We start from the raw sequence: 18,073 nt of genomic DNA on the forward strand, positions 1-18,073 counted from the left end.
TTTAGGCCCTAGTAGTTACGTAGGCTCCGCCCATGTTCGCCGCCCCCGCTTGCACGCGCGGATGACGCTTTTTTTTTTCTTGAATGGGGTTGGAGTGGGGGGTGCTAAAATCACGATTTCATTATGAAGCACACAATAGTGGGGGCGCCGGATTAATTTTGACTACGTGAGGTTCTTTAATGTGCACCCAGTGCACGTTCTTGCATTTGGCTCCCATCAGGATACAGCCGAACTACGGTGCCGAACGAGACGCTAGGCCTAGCTAGCCGACCGCCGCAGTGACTGCCGACACCGCTTGCGACCTGGCCTGCAGCTCATCATGGTGCGCTTATTTTTGACAGCACGATTAACGTCGGCTTAAATTAATCGCTTTTGTCGGTGTTGTTGGTGCGAATAGCAAATGAAACGTAGTAGTTGCAAGCTAGCCGAGCCGCCTCGCTGAGACAGCCGGTGCTTGGTTTCCGTGTGCGAGATGAAATGCCGTCGGATTGTTGTTCCCAATCTCACCAGTGGTTTAGTACTGGGCGCTGCTTTACGAAACACGTGCAAATTCGAGATATTTTTTTCTATTAAGAACTATTTCATGGTAAAAACAAGCTGTAGCCGACTTATATGTCGCCGTGAGTGGCGATAGAAGCGATCGCCTCGATGATAGGACTGGCGAGGTACCGGCCTCGTTGTACCGGCCCTACGGCGCCGCCGCCTCTGAGCTGTTGGCTGCGGCCGTCCGATCGCTCCAACTCTGTACTAACACTGTACATTTTATTTCGCGCTCGAAATTTACTTGACACGTTTAGGCGCATTTATGACACCCAAACTGCAATTGACGCAGCTGTGACTGTGCTGCCTGCGTATGTGAACGTGTGATAGGATATCTACACTGCAGGTGACTTAATTCTTTGAGATGAAAATAAATTTGAATGGTGACATGCTTTGTGGGGCATCTGCTCGCTCGGCCTACATTCAAGGCTAATCCAAATCTAGCTTTTCCATAGTGCGGCAAGAAATTGTAATGACGCCCTAATAACGATCCTAAGATCATGAGTTGGCTAATGCATGCCACTCAAAATAAAGGAGAAGCTTTTAAAAGCTTTGTTTTAGAAAGGGTTACGAAATGTTTTGGGCATAATGGATGATCTCGATCTGGTATCGGAATCCAACTTTCGCTTTTTACCGCGGCGGCCCATTGCTTTTGACGGTTTTCATCAACAGGAAACCTATGAAAACTTTAGGATCTTGCGTATTTCTCAGCTCGTCGACATACTGCGTTGTAAAATCATAGAATAAAGACCTCACAGATGGAACCACACAACCACCCGCGAAACCCAGCGTGTGGTAGGCGCGACACGGGCGGCGGCTCGGCGGCAGGGTGCCTACCATGCGAAACTAAATGCCGACGACAGCGCCACTGCATTTTCGTGATGTAGCGTCGTGGTGTAGGTGTATATATTGCGAAATGAAAACACAGTATAGAGCTGTGCTCAAATTTTGCATTAGGGAGTATTGCAATCGTCGGTGGATTTCATTTTCCTTTTTTTTTTCTTTCAATTCAAAGCATTCCTTGCCTCAGTCTAGCACTTTGCTGGTAGCTGTAACCTATGTCATCTCCTGAGGGCTCCACATGCTACGCACGCTCGTACCAATGACAGTGGAGAGCGCAGTTAGGTCAAGTGAAGCTGGGTTCCTTATTGATCATTGCGCTGAGCAGAAAAAATCGGTTCCTTGCAGCATCCACCCATCATGGAGCACCTGGCCAATGACATTTCTTTTGTGCAGGTGCTCTCGTGTCGGCTACAGGGTGGGTGTTTGGCACACGTCACAGTTTTGTTTGCAAAAAACAAGCCTTGTAGGTTGTCAGCCTTTAGAAGTACGGAAGAAGTGACGAACCGTGCAATTTAAACTATGCTATACCACCAAGGCGGGTGCTGGGCGAGAATGTCGCCTTGAACGAAAGAGAGAAGGCTGGCGAGTGGCAGTGTGATTGCCGACACTGAAGCGGTAAGGGTTATGACAAGTAAACAAAAAAAAAAAAAAAAAATTAACTGACATTGTATAAAACATGACAGAAAACATGTACTAACATAGACCAAGTAAAAGCAATAAGCAAAATTGGAAGCAGTTGCAAACATATACAGAAAAATGTCGATATATATATATATATATATATATATATATATATATATATATATATATATATATATATATATTGAAGTCATAAAAGTTGCCACTTATTTACACCAAAATTTTATAATATTGAAGTATGTGTATTCTTTTTGTATAAGGGCCTTGCTATTTCACAAGTAATTATTTCAGAAATTGTCCATGCATGGGCTGCATTCACCTTTCTCAAGTGCGCAATCTTGTTAACTAAGGCAGTGTAGCATGCACTGTGCTGTCTCTGTGCGCTATCAAAGTGGGGCATAGAGGCTTATTGGTCTCCTCTTTGGTTGTTTCTGTCGGTTGTTTCTGGTGATTCTTAGAGGCAAAATTTTCAAACAAGTGTTGCGTCGTCATGAAATTCGTACCCAGGCACCTCATCACTTGTTGTGTTGCGCTTTCTTAGTGTGTATGCATGTTTATGCAATGAATGTATGCCCCTTTGCATAGGTTGCACCTGCTGGAATGCACTGCCCTGATTGCATGCGTGTTGTGCACAAAATTCATGCTTTGTACAAACGCATTTGTGCAATGAGTTTGTTGCTCCCACACCACACTCAGCTGCATTGCCGAGTGCAAGTCTGCTTCTTGCTAACAATGATTTATGAAAGATTCGTGTGCGGGTTACAGTGAAACTCTTTGGCAGCAGTTCCTCATGACCCGCCGTGGTTGCTTAGTGGCTATGGCAGGGGTTCTCAAGCATGTTCGTTCCAGGGAACCCTTCTAAGCTCCATGAAGCGCCACGGAACCCCCCCCCCCCCTCCCGAATTAACCAAATTAAAATGTCCCAATTAACCTAATGTCGAATTATCCAGGGTATCAAGAAAACAATAAATGAATGCTTACGTCAACAAGCTTTTATTTACTGAATGAATCAGCAAATCTTGTTTCTTTTTTGCACAAGAGCAGTGTGGAAGCTGAAATTCTCGTCATCTCATGACTGATTAGAAGAGCTAGCAGCGGCGAAGGCCTCGCGACATCCTTTGCAGCGTGGCCGTGGTGCGTGTCTTCATCTAGGACGCGCTTTTTACTACCACGTGCACATCCCAATTATTTTTTCGCTAGTGCGTTGGTCGCCATCGCAATTTAGCCGGTCCTCTTCATCTTCGACAGCTTTGCACTGAGTCAAAGCACAACCGCTGCTTGCCGCAACCACTGCTTGCCGCAACCGCTGCTTGCCGCAACCGCTGCTTGCCGCAACTGCTGCGGACGAAACTGCGGCCGTTATCCACGCGATCATGGACGGCGACCTTGCGGTTCAATAGGCAGGCGGCCAACGCAAGCACCAAGTCAAAACGAAACTGCCATTTGCTGCAACAAGTGTGAACGAATCCGCGGTTGCTATCGATGTGATCACGGATGGTGACTACGCAGTTATGAAGGCACGCAGCCGACGCACGCACCGAGTCAAAACGAAACAACTGATTGCCGCAACTGCTGCGGACGAAACTGTGGTGGCTATCGACATGATCATAGATGGCCAACGCGGTGTTACGCACGGCGATTAACGCAAGAATAAAGACTTTCAGGCCACAATTAAGCACGAAGCGTTCCGGCGTTGCTGTCAGTCACGTATAACGTACGATTGCCGCTGAGGACCATGGCAATGCAGACTGCACAGCTTTGTTTTTGGACGCTAGCGACGTTTTTTCTCTTTCGCGGCGCGCTTGTGTAGTGCTCCGTGCAATTATTTTTTATCCCTCCGGCGTATACGTCAATGCGCATGCTATCGGCACCTACCCTATCTACAAACGGGAGAAATGCGCATGTTGGTAGTTACGGCCTCCGAGATTCAAGTGTGAAAGCTTAGGCATGCTGCCCATTTTCGGAGGTTAGGTGGCTATAAACTGCTTGCGGATTTATTGCGCAATTCACTCATTGTCGTTACGCACTGTTATGTGCTTTTTGACACTCAGGCATGGGTAATGGAGGTTGTGTTGATCGAGCGCACCTCGTGTTCGCCGTTTTAGCCACTTGGCGAGCGTGGGACCATGGAAAATTCATCAGTGACCCCCAAAACCCCGAGCAGGGGCCTGCGGAACCCACTTTGAGAACCCATGGGCTATAGTGTTGGACTGCTAAGCACGAGGTCACAGGATCGAATCCCACTCACAGCAGCCGCATTTCAATGTGGGAGAAATGCGAAAACACCCGTGTACTTAGATTTAGGTGCACGTTAAAGAACCCCAGGTGGTCCAAATTATTCCAGAGTCCCCTACTATGGTGTGCCTCATAATCAGATAGTGGTTTTGGCACGTAAAACCCCATTATTTAATTTTAATTTTAGTTCCACATGTGCAGAGATCGGCAGCTTGATTTATTTGCGTTTTCTGTTTGCAGGTGTGACGACTGTGATGACTTTTGACCAGTGGGGGTCGCTGATCAAGAAAAATTTTGAGCCGTGTTTTTGGGTGCCTCCTGCACACCAGCCTGTGCACCATGATGATTTGCATCCTGAAATGATTAATCGCCGTCTGATCTACAAGGACTCGTATGGGGCCATTTGGCCTTGGGCTGACTATCAATTGAGGCCAAACTTTCCAATTGCCATGGTGGTGGTATGTCGCTACTTGTCACTCATTGTGCCATTCATGTTAAATAGATGACAAGGCTTTGCCTTGGGCATCACGTCTGAAAGCACTGTGACTTACCTAGGAGAGTGTGAGGTGGAGGCACATTTTCTTGGCATTGCATTTGAAACCGAATTGGGGTCAAGAACTGCTTTGTTATGTGCTTTCATGAATGTACGATCAGCATCAAATGAAACTTGAACAGCGGAGTGCGTGGCCCAAGCATAAGTGAAGATATAGTGCGCGCCGTCCAGTCATCACCATTTACAAGTGCGTGCACATCTGGTTTGGCCGCACAGCACGATCCCCCTATAGTGAGATATTTTCGCTTCTGTTCTGGTTCCTATATTCCAAACGGCAAAAATAAATGTCGCAGTTTCGCCTGAAAGGCAAACCATCAATTGCGATACAAAATTAGTAGAGAGCTATATGGAGTAGGGATAGTAGGTTTATCGGCTGCATAAACTTGGACACATTCGCTTACTAACTGAATTAACAAGCGTGGTGTCAGCGCAAACAAGCAAACATGAATAGATCAGAGTCAATGACTGCAGACAACCACTGTCAAATCGCTGGCGTGCGAAGGTTCGTGCGGTCTATCGCTTCAACGGAAACTGAGCGGCGAAAGCACACTGCATACAAAGGTCAGAGCCGTCTGGAGATTGCTTTCAGGATACGGTGCATGCGACAGCCCGCACCGGCACAAAGTACGCATTTGTTAGAAGAGTAGAAGTCACCCCCCTCCCTCCCACGCTGTCTTCCCACTTTCCTCCTTTCGTGTGGGAGATTGCGTCGCCAGTTCCCCTTGTGCCCGGTTGCAAGATACGCATTTGGTGCCGCAGCACAGCGTCGCCCCCCTCCCTTCCTCCCATATCCCCACGGCCTTTCGCGCGACGGAGGAAGTCGCGTTCACTCTGTGCTGTGCGTTCGCTCTCCGTGAAAACGCGCGTCCCCCGCGCGCTTTGACTCGCACATATGGCACGCGGCGACGATTTTATTGCCCTTGGACTATATACGGAACCTCACGGCGGTGACGGCGACGCCGACGGCAGAAATCCGCTTGAAGTGTTCATATAATTGCTATCGCAATAATAAAAATAAAAGAAAGCAGAAGCTAAAATACTGCAGTTTACAGCGAGTATTGTTGCACAGTTTGCTGAAACCATAAGTGCTATCGGCATCAAACGAAATGTTAACAGCAGTGCGTGCAGTGCAGTTTGCACCGTCATCATTAGAGATAGATTTGAGCATGCTTGTGCACACATTCGTTCTTTCGATCGGCAAACTTGTGCACTTCGGTATTGCTTGCAGCCGCGACGGTGGCTGGCGTGGGCATGCCGAGTGCATTTGGCTGTTTCACTACTGAACAAATGAGCACAGTGCGGTCAAATCGGATGTGCGCACCTGTCAATGGTGATGACTGGACTGCGCACACCATGCCTTCACTTACGCTTGGCCCACGCACTCTGCTGTTCAAGTTTCATTTGACGCTGATAGTACATCTAACTGTAATTTGAAAAAGAAAAAGGAAGAATGTTGCTGGTCCAACTTGTGTAAGGGAAGGGAAAGCTGAAATAGTCCTAAAAATGCAATCTGATTTGTTTAGATATACTTAGGCTTAGCGCAGGAAAAAAGAAAAAGAAAATTGAGGTAAACTTGCTTTAGACACATCAAATGGGAGTTGTGTCCTCAGTTTGTCATATTGCATGAGCAAAATTCTAAGTAAGCTCTATATATTTATTTTAAAAGGTAAGATATGCAGTGATTCTTTGGAAGCCTTCCCTGCACCATGTTGTTTCAGGAAGTCTTACTTTGTGCTTGTGAAACAGTTTTTGACTTTGACATGCTGATCATGTTGCAGATTTCACAAATGACTGAAGCTCGTCCAGCAGACAGTGTTTCATCACATTTTCTGCCTTGAATTGTGCCGTCACTGCGCAGTGCTGTACAATACTGCGCAATTTAGACTAGCTGTGAAAGCTTTAGGTAGGGTAGGTTTTGCACGACGGTCATTCTCTGGCTTGGTAGTCACCTGATTTCACTTGTAGTGCTTTTTTTTTCTTGTGAAGTTATATTATTCATTAAGTTATACATGCCTCGAGCGCTGTCTAATTTTGTTGTAAGATGTAAATCAAAGCTGATGTGGACAGCATAAACTAGGAAGTGCATGTTTCAGTATAATATGGGGACAAAATTGGTCTTATCATTTTATGCTAGCCCTAGCCTGGAGTTACGATATATAGTTTTTTTAATGCCATTTTTTGTCTGTGTTATGTTTCTATGAACACAGGTGCATCTTGCTTTCTTTATCATTCTAGGCGCCTGAGCTTTTCACTGTTGAGATGGCCTGGGACGCTCTAAACATTGTCAAAGAGACCCTTGTTGGCCCCTTTGGGATGAAGACCCTTGATCCCAGGTGAACATTAAAGGCAATCAATATGCAATCATTGTTTTGTGGCCTCTGTTAAGGCAGTAGTGCTTCTTGCAAATGTTTGCCACTGACATATTTTGGTATATTATACAATTATTTCGTAATGTATCTTTTGTTCTCATAGTACACCTGATTAGTCATTGCCATAATCTTATTACATATACATTTCATGCACTTTTCAGATTGTTATTTAGGCCTCTTTACAGCCACGTCACATCTAGCTCTCTTAATTAATCTCTTCATTACCAACATGCCAACTCATTAACACTGGCTTGGCGCTCTTTGCCTATACTTGGCCCTTGAACCATGAAACGCCACATATCATCATCATCATTGTTTTGTGGCACAATATAGCCAGGCAGGCTTCATCTAACTCCACTTGTTGCTTTTAGAAAGGTGTGGAATGAAAAAGGTGCTCTGCGGGGATTTTGGTGCATCCTTCAATGAGCACAACAAACCAGTATTGGACCTTTTACAGTGCTTTTGTTATCAGTGAGATTGGGTGGCGCGCGCAGCTGCACAATGCCCGATCTCAGAGGCCATGAGCATAAATTACATAGGCAACGAAGATACAAGGCAACCCCTGCACGTCCGCAGCTTGTGGGAATGCTTGACTCTCACGCGTCTCCTGATGTTGTTTTCTCCGCATGGCTCTCGTGTCTCCTGTAATCCACCTTCCCCACGTAGCTGAGCGCCTGCGGCGCCCTGCATAGATGTTGCAAGAGATGGCGCGGGTGTTGCGCTGCTAACGCCACCTAACGGTAGGGTTACTCGGGCGCACGAGCGAGCAGGGGCTTCCTCTTTTGGGTGGAGTCGGCGCACAGCGTGAATGCTTCGCCCGTGCTCTGATACACGCTTTGCGAGACTGTCTTGCGAGGCAAGGAGCAGGACACCGGAATGGACAAACTCGGATCGTTTGAACCCGCCACCGTTCGCGCATGATCGCACACATGAAAGACTAGGCGATGGTGTCTAGGCGATGGTGACTGAATAGGCGATGATCTTCTATTTGTCTCGCACCCTATGGCGTAGTAATTCGGCTAGCGTTCAATAGTGTATGAAAGGAGCAATAAATACCCTTTTGATTGTTTGCATTGCTGTGTTCCTTTGTCCCAAGAGCACGTTGCTCTCTCAACAGCTGCTGCGCACCCCGTCGTGAAGCACACCCGCTGCTTCGTTTGTCTGTGGAAAAGATTAGAGTGGCATTTAAGCATTTGCGTTAAAAAGACGTTTTTCCTTGGCAGCTCCTACTATCTAAATACATGGAAACATAAAAAATTTCCTTGCTTGACATTCACTGCACCATACTTGATGAGGTTTCTTGCCTTTGAAAGAAAAAAAAAATGAAATCTACCTATTACAGGTGGCAGATTGTTTATTTAGGCCGTTAGTCTTTTTAATGAAAGTTGCTGAACATAGGAGAAAAGAAACTGATGCACTAAGTGTAGAATTCTATAACTCTGCAATAAAAAACAATATCACAATTTTGTTAACTGGATCTATTGAGAAACTTAAAGTGGGACAAAATTATTGTAATATACACTGCACTGAAACATACCAGTAATTTTTGCTAAGCCTACATGCATAATGTAATGATTCATGTCAGCTGTGAACTGATCCATAATATTTGACTGCTTTGGACACACTGAGAGGTGCAGTTTACAGAATTTTTATACACGTTTTTGTTGCAGAGACACAGAGTTGTATTTCTCTTTTTTTCATTTATCAGTTATTGGCAGTTTTTAAACAGTTGTAGCTGAAGTCAAAGTACGGCTTCATGTAATTGGCAGAATTCAGCTTTCTCTCATAAATTCAACAAATGTCACTCAGTTCGGTGGTTTACTGAAGGCATTTATGTCTTTCACATGTATGTGAATAGGGACGTTGGAGTTGGCCTCGATCTGAGGCTTCCCTGTTACAGACCTCTAAAGGGTGTGAAGGTTTAAAAGTATGACAGGTCCTTAGTTATGAAGTCTGATAATAAATACGCTTTGTAGGAATTAACGTGACGGTGGCGAACTAGCCGTGCCGTCATTTCTACTCAAGAGGCGGCGAGCTTGCCAGGAGCCGAGCGTAGGCTGCCACGACCAGCGTCTCACGTCCGGGTCGCCAAGCTATAGTAGTCGCGTCGCCCGCCGACGCGGGAGCGGCGGCGGGCGACCACGTCCGCACGCAACGAACGCAGAGATGCAAAACTGTGTTTATTACGCGCGTCCTGCGCAACGCCGCGTTGGCGCTGCAATCGGGAGTGTGCGTCTTGCGCAACGCTGTATTGGCACTGCAATCGAGGGCGCGCCCCCACACGCTTGACTATGTTATTGCGCAAGAAGAGTAAGGAAATTCTGAGGGGCTCGATTTTTTGTTAGTAGAAATAGAAAATGAAGCCAGAGGAAGCATAGACAAATTTACTGTTATTTTGAATTGCAGTGTAGAAATTATAAGGTATGCACATTGAAGGTAAAGGTAAATGAAAGTGGACAAAAAGAGAACTTGCTGAAAGTGGGAGCCAAACCCTTATCTTCCCAATACACCTGCGGTGCCTTACCAATTAAGCTACTGCTGTGGCCATCAGGGGCGTAGCCAGAAATTTTTTTCGGGGGGTTTCACCGGCCCGACCGGTGGGGGGGGGGGCAAGCTTCTGCTTTCCTCTACGTCACGTGATCGATAATAAATATCGAACTCTATACATGTATATCAAAGACATGGGACCGCCCCCCTCCCCCCCCCTCGCGTGTGCGTGTGCTTGTGAAGAAATTAAGTAAAAAGTAAAGTAAGCTCAGTAAATACAGTAAGTACGACAGGTACAGTGAGCGTTTGGAGCAACGGTCTCTCATCGCGCCACTGAATGGACCAGTCTTCGAAAACGCATCATTGAGACGACCCGTGCGATCGGAGAAGACATCATTAAATGTTAATTTCCGTTAAGCGTAGATGGCGTCATCCTCGTCGGGGCGAAGTGAGTTTCACAAGTCAAGGACGGCTATACGCGTGAAAATGCACGTGATCAGGCTATACCTACTCCCATAGCAATAGCATGTTCGCTGCGTCTTTGCGCTAGAAAACGTAAATACGCGCAAAAATGTGTAAGGCTTTCTTTTTCTTTTTTTCGAAGCTTTCGTCGCCCTGCTCCCTCATACGAGAGGGTTGCATTTCTTGCGGCAAGTGCATAGGCCGCTGTGTCTTCCGTTGTGTGCGAGCCTGCAGCCGTCATTTGCCTTTACGTCAACACATTCAGAATTCGAGAAGCGTTTGATGGGGGGCTAGTTGGTAAGACATTTAGGAAAATTATAACTGCGCTAAAACGAGAACGAAATGGACAGGACGATCGCAGACTAACAACTGGTTTATTGGAAAAGTACACCACCCTTTTTGAAACAAACCAAGCGCATGCGCAATGACAAACATGACAAGTTCCAAGACTTCTATCTACTAAAAATGAAATCGCTCTCTTTGCTGGAAAGATACACGGATGAGTCGCTGACGCACTTATCAGGCCCGTGTCTAGCTATCCAAGATGCCTCCAAGATCTCTCTTGCTCTTTGGCTCTTGGCTCTGGGCCTGATAAGTGCGTCAGTGACTCATCCGTGTATCTTTCCAGCAAAGAGCGCGATTTCATTTTTAGTAGATCGAAGTCTTGGAACTTGTCATGTTTGTCATTGCGCATGCGCTTAGTTTGTTTCAAAAAGGGTGGTGTACTTTTCCAATAAACCAGTTGTTAGTCTGCGATCGTCCTGTCCATTTCGTTCTCGTTTTAGCGCAGTTATAATTTTCCTAGATTCAGAATTGTACAGAATATTTCACCGCACAGCATAGATATGGCATGTGTACGCATTTTAAGTAGTGCGTGCGACTCATTTATGCTTCACTTACGCCGGTGCAAACAGGAAGCGGCCTTGTACCTCACGGAATCTCGACTGATTCGTGTACTAGTGATGCAGGAATGAACTCCGGTCTTGTTCAGTGCATAGTGCACATAATCAATTTCTCAGGACGCGTGAAGTCCGACGAGAACTGTCAGCGCTGGCAACAAGAGTTTACTTACGCTGTACTGCGCACAGCAGTAATTCATGCTTGTCGGCTGTCTGTTTCGTGCATTCTGTTGCGAGTCGGTGGAATTTCACTGCTGTCATCAACCCCTTCGTGTGTACATTGCTGGTTTGGGATTCCACAACAAAACAGCAACTACCAGCCTTCCGTAATTGGTGGTTTGGGATTCAACAACTCAACAGTAATTACCAGCCTTCCGTAGGGGCGCAATCGCAAACAAGAGACGTTTCTCGCGCAGACTAAGCCTACGTTCACACTTGGGAAGCGGCAAGCAGGCGGAAAGGCCAAAGCGGCCGGAAAATTTTTTCCGCGCCTGTCCAAGTTGTTCACATTTGTTTTGCTTCCGCCGCGGCCGCCGCTGCCGTTTTCGTCCGGATCCATCTCGTCTGCATACGTTTGTCGGCGTGGTGGCGCTCATTATCGCATTATTTCGAGCAGTATGTTCATTCTTTGACCCACGTACCATCATCAAAAGTGATCATTTTATGCAACTTCGCGTGTCATCTGCGACCTTCGGTAATTTCCTCGTTGGCATTCCGTAATTCTCCTCACACGGGCGCGGTAGCGCTGAGTCACAGGTTGGTGCCTAGGTGTGATAATATTTCTTTAATAGCTTTTATTTACAAGTTGTAATAACATTTCATCATTTCATATTGTCGGCGCCTCCAGGACACCAAAGGGGCAACAGGAACACCACAGCTAAAACTCGGGCTGGTCCTTGTGTTGGGGCTCGCCAAAGCCTGCGCGTCCTACGTGAGACCTAGGCTCCCAATCTATCGTCGCGACGAGAAAAGCACCCCGCGACTTCTGCAACATACCGTAGACGTGCGAGGAGAATTATGGAGCGCCAACGAGGAATCTGCCTAACTATTGTCTGCCGTGGAAGTGGAAGAAGAAATGGCTTTTATACTTCTACCTACTTGTTTTCTAGAAATGGACAATGAATAAATGGAAGACGTGGACACCTCGGAAACGGCGGTGGTGGGTTCGCCTGGCTTTGCAAAAGCGCGGGAAGTTGGGTCATGCCAAGGCTTCATTGCCGCATCTCCGGTAGCGCGACGTTGAATACTATCGCGGGTATTGCTGATAGTACGTTTTAGTGCCACTCTTGTCGTAGAGCAAGCGCTGGTTCTTGATCGCGTCGATCAGCATTACAGCCTACACTTTTGGTGCCATGTTCAATTTTACTACCGGTTGTTTACATGCTAGTGTAGCTTCCAGTGAAGCAGAATGACTTTCCGCCACGTTTCCGCTTCGCCATGGCGAAAAAATCGGCCCGAGACCGATTTGGCTCGCAGCCTGTTTTTCTGCCTGTTTTGCCGCCTAGGCGGGCGGATTTTTGCAAGATTTTGCTGCTTCCGACAGCTTCGAGACCAAGTGTGAACTTAGCCTAAGATCCTGCGCGACCGCGGCCTAACCGGCACCTGAAGGGAAGCGGCGGAAATGTATACCAGAGATTTTGACCACCTGGGGTCTTAACGTGCACCTAAATCTAAGTAAACGGGCCTTGAGTGTTTTCGCCATCATCTAAAATGCGGCTGCCGCATTTGTTGCTTCATGTTGTGCATTTGTTGCTTCAGAATGCGGCCGCCACATTCTCGCCCAAAACTTCACAGAGTGTCAAAGCCTTGACAAACACTGTGACAGTTTTTTCCATGTGCAGACATGATTCGCTGTAAATTACCAACCCAAACGGAAGCGCCCAGGAATGAAATTGTGATAGTAGCACCGGTTTCATGAATTATGTCAGCGCGAAGTGACGAGAACAAAGGGTGGGTAAGTGGGGGGGGGGGGAATTTCGGGGGGGGGGGATTTCGGGTGGGGGGGGTGAACCCCCCCAACCCCCCCCCCCCCCCTGGCTACGCCCCTGGTGGCCATCCTCTCATCCACTTTCTTGGTTATTTGTGTAGGTCTACAAGATCTGAATTTATTTCACATATTTAATTTGGTAGCAACAACTGAAATGCTGTGGTTACCCTTTGTTTGGACTTCAACAATGTTAAGCACAGACACTGTCATCAAATTTATTTGGCCACAAGGCCAAATAAATTTGATGTAGGCTGTATCTGGCCTGTGTGTCTTGGTTTGGAGACTCCCTGGTCTATTCAGTGCATGCTGAAGATCTCAATAACAAGGAAGTGCGGAGGTAGTTTTGTAGTCTAGTAGTGAAAGTTGCTAGTATGTGGCGCCACAGACATTGTCAGTGAGGTGAAGCACGGTGTATTGTGTGTGTTCCTACGATGGCTGCGGCTGTGTACTTTGCTTGTACGATAAAATAATTAATTGCAGTTTTGTTTGCTTTCAGTGACATGAATTACAATGGCTATTACTACAACAGCAATGATTCTCATGACTACAAGTGTGCTCATGGCTTCAACTACCACCAGGGTCCGGTGAGTTCCACTTTTTTTTTTTACTTTCTTCCCCCATGTTCTCTAAATTTATGCATGATGAGCCCAAGTAGTTTTGGTCTATGCTCTTTAACAAAATAATTAATATAAATTAATTATATTCTGGGGTGTCATGGTGCCAAAACCGTTATATGATTATGAGACATGCTGTTGCGGGGGACTCAGGAAGAATTTTCACCACCTTGGGTTCTATAACGTGTGACCAATGCATGGTACATGGGTATTTATGCATTTCGCCCCCTTCAAAATGCAGCCGCGGCGGCTGAGATGCGATCCCGCACCATTGGGCTTAGCAGCACACTGCCAGCCACTATGCCACTACGGCAAGTTTGAAGTACGAGAGTGACAAATGCGCACAGGTTTCTCCGAAAAGCTGCACGAACATGAAACAGTATAGAGACTACCAATGCTTTTCCTGCCTCTCTTACTGGCCGTTGAGAATGCAGAAAATAAGTCTTTTGTGGTGCTAGCACCTAGCGACATTGTTTCTCAAGGAGCACACCGGAAGTCTGCCTCAGGCAACCAATTAACCATCATCATCAGCAATGGCTCGAGCGTTGTCGTCGTCTTCCACAGCTGGATCGTTGGCGCTCATCATTCCAGCGTAGAATTTCACTTCTCTTCTGTCGTCGTAATGGGGAGACCGCATTTACGGGGTATGAGCCATTGCGAGGGTATGAGCCATTAATTGTTCATAATGCCCCGGCGGAGCGTGCGTTAGGACACGTCGTCAGTTGCTCCTCTGGGTGTGGTAGGAGAAGGACACACATTAACCGAAGGTCTAGGGGCTAGCGCCATTAAGGACACTTAAAGGGAACATTAAGGTCGCCTTTTTCAAGTATTGAATTTCGTGAAGTTGAAAGTCTGTTTAATTTTTGTCCAGTTAGGGAGATACCATGACAGAATGTAATAAAGACACTGACCAAGGTGAAACGTGTTAAAATTTTATATTTTGACTTCAAGACAGGAGTCTCGCATGTAGGGCTGGAACATAAGCCTTTAAAGGGCCCCTCACCAAGCCACATAGAAAATTTCGGCTTTACGCTCAAAGTTGTTACGTACACTCTAGGGAGTGTTCTACCACAGGAATTCTTTAAAATTGGTTCATTAATAGCTGAGATCGAAATATTTTTGTGTAGTTCTAACAATAAAATCGAAATTACACTCATTGCATTCTGAGCTTGTCGTTGTTGTAGTAGTAAAGAAAAGTGACTCAGATTGTGTCTTTCTTGCCTCTTCTAAGCCACAAAATGAGTTGAGCTTGGGTTTTCAGGGCTCCTGTACAGTGTAGACCGCTTAAAACGTAAGTCACCGGAGTTGCGAATATCCGCACTATAAGCGGTACCGCACTATAACGAAAGCAACAATTTTCAAGGCCTGCACATATGCAAAACATGTGCACCGAGCCGCCACGCATATGCGACAGTCGAGGAATGCGGCTAGAATGTTTGTATTCAATTTACAGTCAAATCTCGTTAATTCGAACCAAATCATGCGGCGGCGCCTCCGATCGGCATTGCTCTGGCACCGCCATAGAGTAAAAGCTTAGGAGAAACCCCTCAATGTTGCGCGCGAACAGAACAAAAAACAAAAGAAAACGCGGCGGAAATTTCGCCCTCTCTCAGTAGGCAAGGTCGCCGATTATGCGTTGCGCCGGAGCATGCGTGTACGTGCCGACTAGATTGTACTAGACTCTAGTGCCGACGTCTCAGCCACGCTACCGTAGCCACGCGTAGAAAATGGCAGTGAACCCTTCCTTCTCCTTTATACTTCCTATACTTTCTAGTCACGTGTTGACCTTGCACGCTGCGGCTATGGCGCAGAGGGAAGCAGCGGCGCTGTCCCAGGCCGGCCAACGAAACTGCCCACACCGGCAAACGCCCGCTTCCCGATACCGGCAGAAAACGAAACTTCGGGGAGCTGGCGCCGGGCTGGCTGGAACGGCGGCGCCTGCACGGCAGCGGGCGCGCACGGTGACAGTCGAAAGTGAGGGAGCTACGAGGGAGGGCGAGGGGAGCCACCGAAGCGGCGGAGCTGCTGAGGCGAAATCCGCTTCCCTGCCGCCCTCCTCCCTCACATTCCACGGTCTCCGCGTGCGCTCTTCGCCGTGCTGTGCCGGTGCCGCCCGCTCTCTGAAGTTTCGTTTACTGCCGTTATCGTGAAGCGAGCGTTGGATGGCGTTGGCAGTTTCGCGGCCCTCGCTCGCTATGCGCGCCGTGATATTTCACGACTCGCACTCAAAATTCTGGTTTCAGCCTCACTTGCTGTTCGTTCGCACGACGTGCCCTTCTCCTCCACTTCGTCTCCCTTTCTTTCTCGAGCACTCCTTGGAGCGCCCATTTTAGGGGAGCGTTCGCCGTCTCCGCTGACTTCCGTACTCCCAGCCAGCCGCACTGTAATCGGTATTTTGTTTCCCGCAACTGCACTATAAGCGATACGTGTATACATGGAGTGCTATGGGAAAATTTACGGGAGTCTGAAAAGACCGCACTTATACAGTCCTGCGCTATAAGCGGTTACGTTTTAAGTGGTCTATACTGTATTTTTATTTTTCCTGTGGCACGTTAAGGTGGAAAGCATGCGAGAGCACAATCAGTGATTTGTTTAAGGCTAGTATGGAGAAACTACTCCTGGCACTACTCTCTAATTATACCTGCTATATTAAATGCTCCCCGTTTATATTATCGATGCACCAGCCTAGTGGGAAAGCGCCATGACGCCACTGCAGTGGAGGAGTCAGCTGGGTGTGGTCAGATAAAGGCAGTCGCAAAAGAGCTCCCAAATATTCTTCATCTTAATTAAGATCTTTATATTAGGCAGCAAAACCCTTCCACACAATGGAACCGGGACTACTTTTCCCACATACGTCTCTGGTTGACACAGAAAAAATCTTAACTGAAACAAGGTGCAAAAAATCTCATTATCGCAAAATGTTAAAACTTAAAAAGCATGTGTTACTATAGGGAATACAGTTTTCTACACATTAAATGCTTTACTCTAAATCTATACAACCTTTCGCATGGAATTAAGGTAAATTGAGTTTGTTGAAATGTAACAATTTTACTTGACCTGTAAACTCATACATAAAATTTGTCCACGTGACATGCAGTTTGCAGAACTGCAATGTCTGTTTTTGGTGCAGAGTTGCGGATTTTAAAACTTACCGCTCAATTTTTTTTTTTTACCTTACTGATTTTTGAGAATTTTCGTAAAAGATATGAGGCCCTAAATAAAACTTCTGCTTCCTTCAGTGGAGAGAATTCAGCTTTCTCTCTCAAATGCAAGAAATTTTATTCGAACTGGTCTGCCGATAGTCTAATAAAAGCATTTATGCTTTTTTTCACGAATTTTATAAGGAGCTTGCTCTTAAGGGGAAGCATAATAATTCTGCACTTTCTGGGTATATAGCTGTGGTTGGCCACCTGTCTTGCCTCTGTAGCTGCTGTTTGCAGGGTAGTTTCCATGCTGGACCATGTGATGTCATTGCTGTGTCCAAAGTGTAATAGGTGCATAGCAGATGTCACGAAATATGTCATTCATCTCCAGAACCAGTTGCAGTAAAACATGGCTCCAAGGTGCCCACTCAGTTAGAAGAATGGAATAAATGTCCCGGCGAGCAAGTAAGGCGCTGCTAAACAGTGAAAATGGGTGGTGAACGTTGATAACTATTGGCATGGATTTTGCAACAGCAGAACATTGTGTTGGCAGAAAAATGTGATCGGCTGATGTTGGAACAGCACGAGGTCGAATTGGCATGAAGAGGTGAAGTTTGGTGTCAACAATGCTTCCCCGGTGGTGTGAGGTCAAATAGAAGCAGGACAGCATGAACAGCCATTGAGTTTGCATTAGCATTGTCCATCTGTTCTTTTTTTATTCACAAATGAAGGGAGTGTGGTGGCGCAGATGATTGACAAGTGTGTCCCCTTGGTGTAGTGGCCACATTTCTTATGAAGAATCATATGGGTGTCAGAAGTAAAATAGAAATGAGTAGTATATGTTTTGTTCATCCCAATCCCAGAAATCAGCACAACAGCAAAAGGTAGAACATGATGAAGACTTATTGCTGTAAGCACAATTTCGTTTATAGTAGTCTATATTCACAAAAGTAAGAGAACAATGCAGCATGAATTCAGAAGCACTGTACAGTGATGGCTTAACACAGGGCCATTGTTTTAAGAGAAAGTTCTGGTTCGAGCCAGTCGGTGAATGCATAAAACAGGATGGGTACCGTTGGCACCCATCTTGTTGCATGTGTTCTTTGTCCTTGTCTGTTTTGTGCCCTTATATTTTTGAAGCATTGTAACCAAAGAAGCAGAAAATGTTCATTATATGTACGAGTTTCACGTGATGAAGCTCACAAAAATTAAAACCACACCAAATACAGAAACTAACCTAGTGAAATGCACTGTGACGTTGAATTAAAAGCTTCCTTTGGTAGTACTGTTCTGAATGATGAT

At 46.4% G+C, this 18,073-nt stretch overlaps 1 protein-coding gene across 1 annotated transcript in view; it reads left to right on the top strand.

Annotated features, from left to right (window-relative positions):
* LOC119432850 (glycogen debranching enzyme-like) overlaps nt 1-18,073 on the top strand; it is a 149,070-nt gene that overhangs the window by 121,280 nt on the left and 9,717 nt on the right. The window contains exons 18-21 of the mRNA XM_049658418.1: nt 1,709-1,776; nt 4,344-4,715; nt 7,046-7,143; nt 13,511-13,598. Coding sequence (XP_049514375.1) covers nt 1,709-1,776; nt 4,344-4,715; nt 7,046-7,143; nt 13,511-13,598 — 626 coding nt within the window. The remainder of the gene's footprint in view (nt 1-1,708; nt 1,777-4,343; nt 4,716-7,045; nt 7,144-13,510; nt 13,599-18,073) is intronic.

The sequence above is a fragment of the Dermacentor silvarum genome, chromosome 11 (genome assembly GCF_013339745.2).
Source record: "Dermacentor silvarum isolate Dsil-2018 chromosome 11, BIME_Dsil_1.4, whole genome shotgun sequence".
Lineage (NCBI taxonomy): Eukaryota > Metazoa > Arthropoda > Arachnida > Ixodida > Ixodidae > Dermacentor > Dermacentor silvarum.